The 1,730-nt window shown below is 47.0% G+C and overlaps 1 protein-coding gene across 1 annotated transcript; it reads left to right on the forward strand.

Moving 5' to 3' along the window:
• Positions 1–889: 889 nt before the first annotated feature.
• Positions 890–1,159, forward strand: N7503_004280 (uncharacterized protein; the record flags this gene model as incomplete). Its single annotated transcript, XM_057063827.1, has 1 exon — positions 890–1,159. The coding sequence occupies one exon, from the start codon at positions 890–892 to the stop codon at positions 1,157–1,159; it is 270 nt and encodes an 89-aa protein (XP_056924742.1).
• Between the last annotated feature and the right edge of the window lie 571 nt (positions 1,160–1,730).

The raw sequence follows: 1,730 nt of genomic DNA on the forward strand, positions 1-1,730 counted from the left end.
AACTCTACTAGTTCGTGAGCTAATCTTACAACATAAATAGATCGATTCCGTCGCTCAATCCACTTCGATATAGTATATTACAGTAGCCTACTTTCCTTACAGGCCAATGCGACGAAGAACGCGAAAGTCATCAAACGCCACACCAATGTTAGACGATCCATCTAGAGTCTACCTCAAGCAAAAAATTCCAAAAAACACCATGCCTTCGCCACGCCCAGGGCGAGCAAAGACCATTATTCGATTCCGGCTCAAGGAAGACTTCCACTACGCGCAAGTCCGGAAAAACACCAGTATGCGAATCCAGAGAAAGCAGCAATAGCAGGCCACTAAGCGGGAAACTATGCGATAAGAATAGATGCGACGACTACGGCCCATGCCTCATCGATGTTATTGACCAGTCACAAATACCACGCATAGCATATCCTAAAAGTTTCAAAAGTTCGCAAGCTAAATTCTTCACTTCCACGTACTCGACCAAAGGCCTAGGCGACTTAACAGAATCTGTTAGGCACGCTCAAGCAAGCCACTCACTATATTCTTTGACAGCTACGTCTTTAAACCCGGAATCTTCAACGGACCCACATCTCTCAGCCCCGCGGAGGCATCACGCGAGCTATTAGCCCGTTCAGCGGGATATGGCGAGTAAACATTGATTTTGATGGGTGGGTACGGTGATTCATCCCTAAATAGATTTACTGGACACTCTAGGGCGAAAAATGCTATAGTACACTATCAAGACGCGTGACCATGCAAGAGTGGAGGTCTTTATTAAATATAGCGCAGACTCTGGTACAGACTCCGAGGACATGCCACCTCTTCATGTCGCGTTGATGCAGGGCGAATTCATCGACGAAATCATAGCGAGAATTTTGCTGCGTTCCAGTCGACAATGTCGTTATTCGAGATCCTCCAGGGCGGCCAGAGAGTGGATCGATTTGTTTCCAGACCACGCCAAGACAATCAACGCTTTGAGGTTCCCCCTGAAGTTAGGTTGGATGTCAACGCCCTCAACTCAGGCTGCAAAATGCTCTTAATGCAGGCAGTGCATTTCGGTAACCTCAAAGTCATCAAATCATTGCTTGGGCAAGAAAATGTCGATCTTTGCGCGAAAAATGGGTATGGATACACGGCGTTGCATATTGCTACCAGTGATGGCTAGCTAGGAGCAGTCAATCTGCTTCTATCCAGCGGACGGATTGACGTGAATAGTCCGGACCGCTGCGGTAACTCTGCCTTCTGGCTATCTATAGACCTCATGCGTGACAATATCAGCGAGCGGTTCTTCAATGATAGCAGGTAGGATATATACCGTGTTATGCGGAAAGGGTAGATAGAACTATTCCACGCTTGCCTACATCTACCCTTGGCCTGATTTAAGAAAATCTGTGACACTCTTTATTCTTACCTGATACCTCTCTGAACTACAGTACCTACTTAGCGCACAAGTTCATCAACAGAAATGCCTTTTCAATATTTTTCCCGGAGGCTTTACTGGCTTCAGACGCACTATGAGAACCTTCCTGGCAGTACTCTATGGGGTCTGCCCTGTCATCACTTCGTGAATCAATTGGCTGTGAATTCTGAATCCACCCTGCTTGTACCTACAAATTCAGCATGATCTCTTTTATGTGTCTCTTCAAGGTGGCCACGGGATAATCTTCAACATGCTCAGCACATTCCACGAACGACGCGTGAACCCATGCGCTCCGCGGGAAACTGCGTCACATCTG

Source organism: Penicillium pulvis (assembly GCF_028828015.1).
Source record: "Penicillium pulvis strain IBT 33274 chromosome Unknown contig_1_segment0_segment0, whole genome shotgun sequence".
Taxonomy (NCBI): domain Eukaryota; kingdom Fungi; phylum Ascomycota; class Eurotiomycetes; order Eurotiales; family Aspergillaceae; genus Penicillium; species Penicillium pulvis.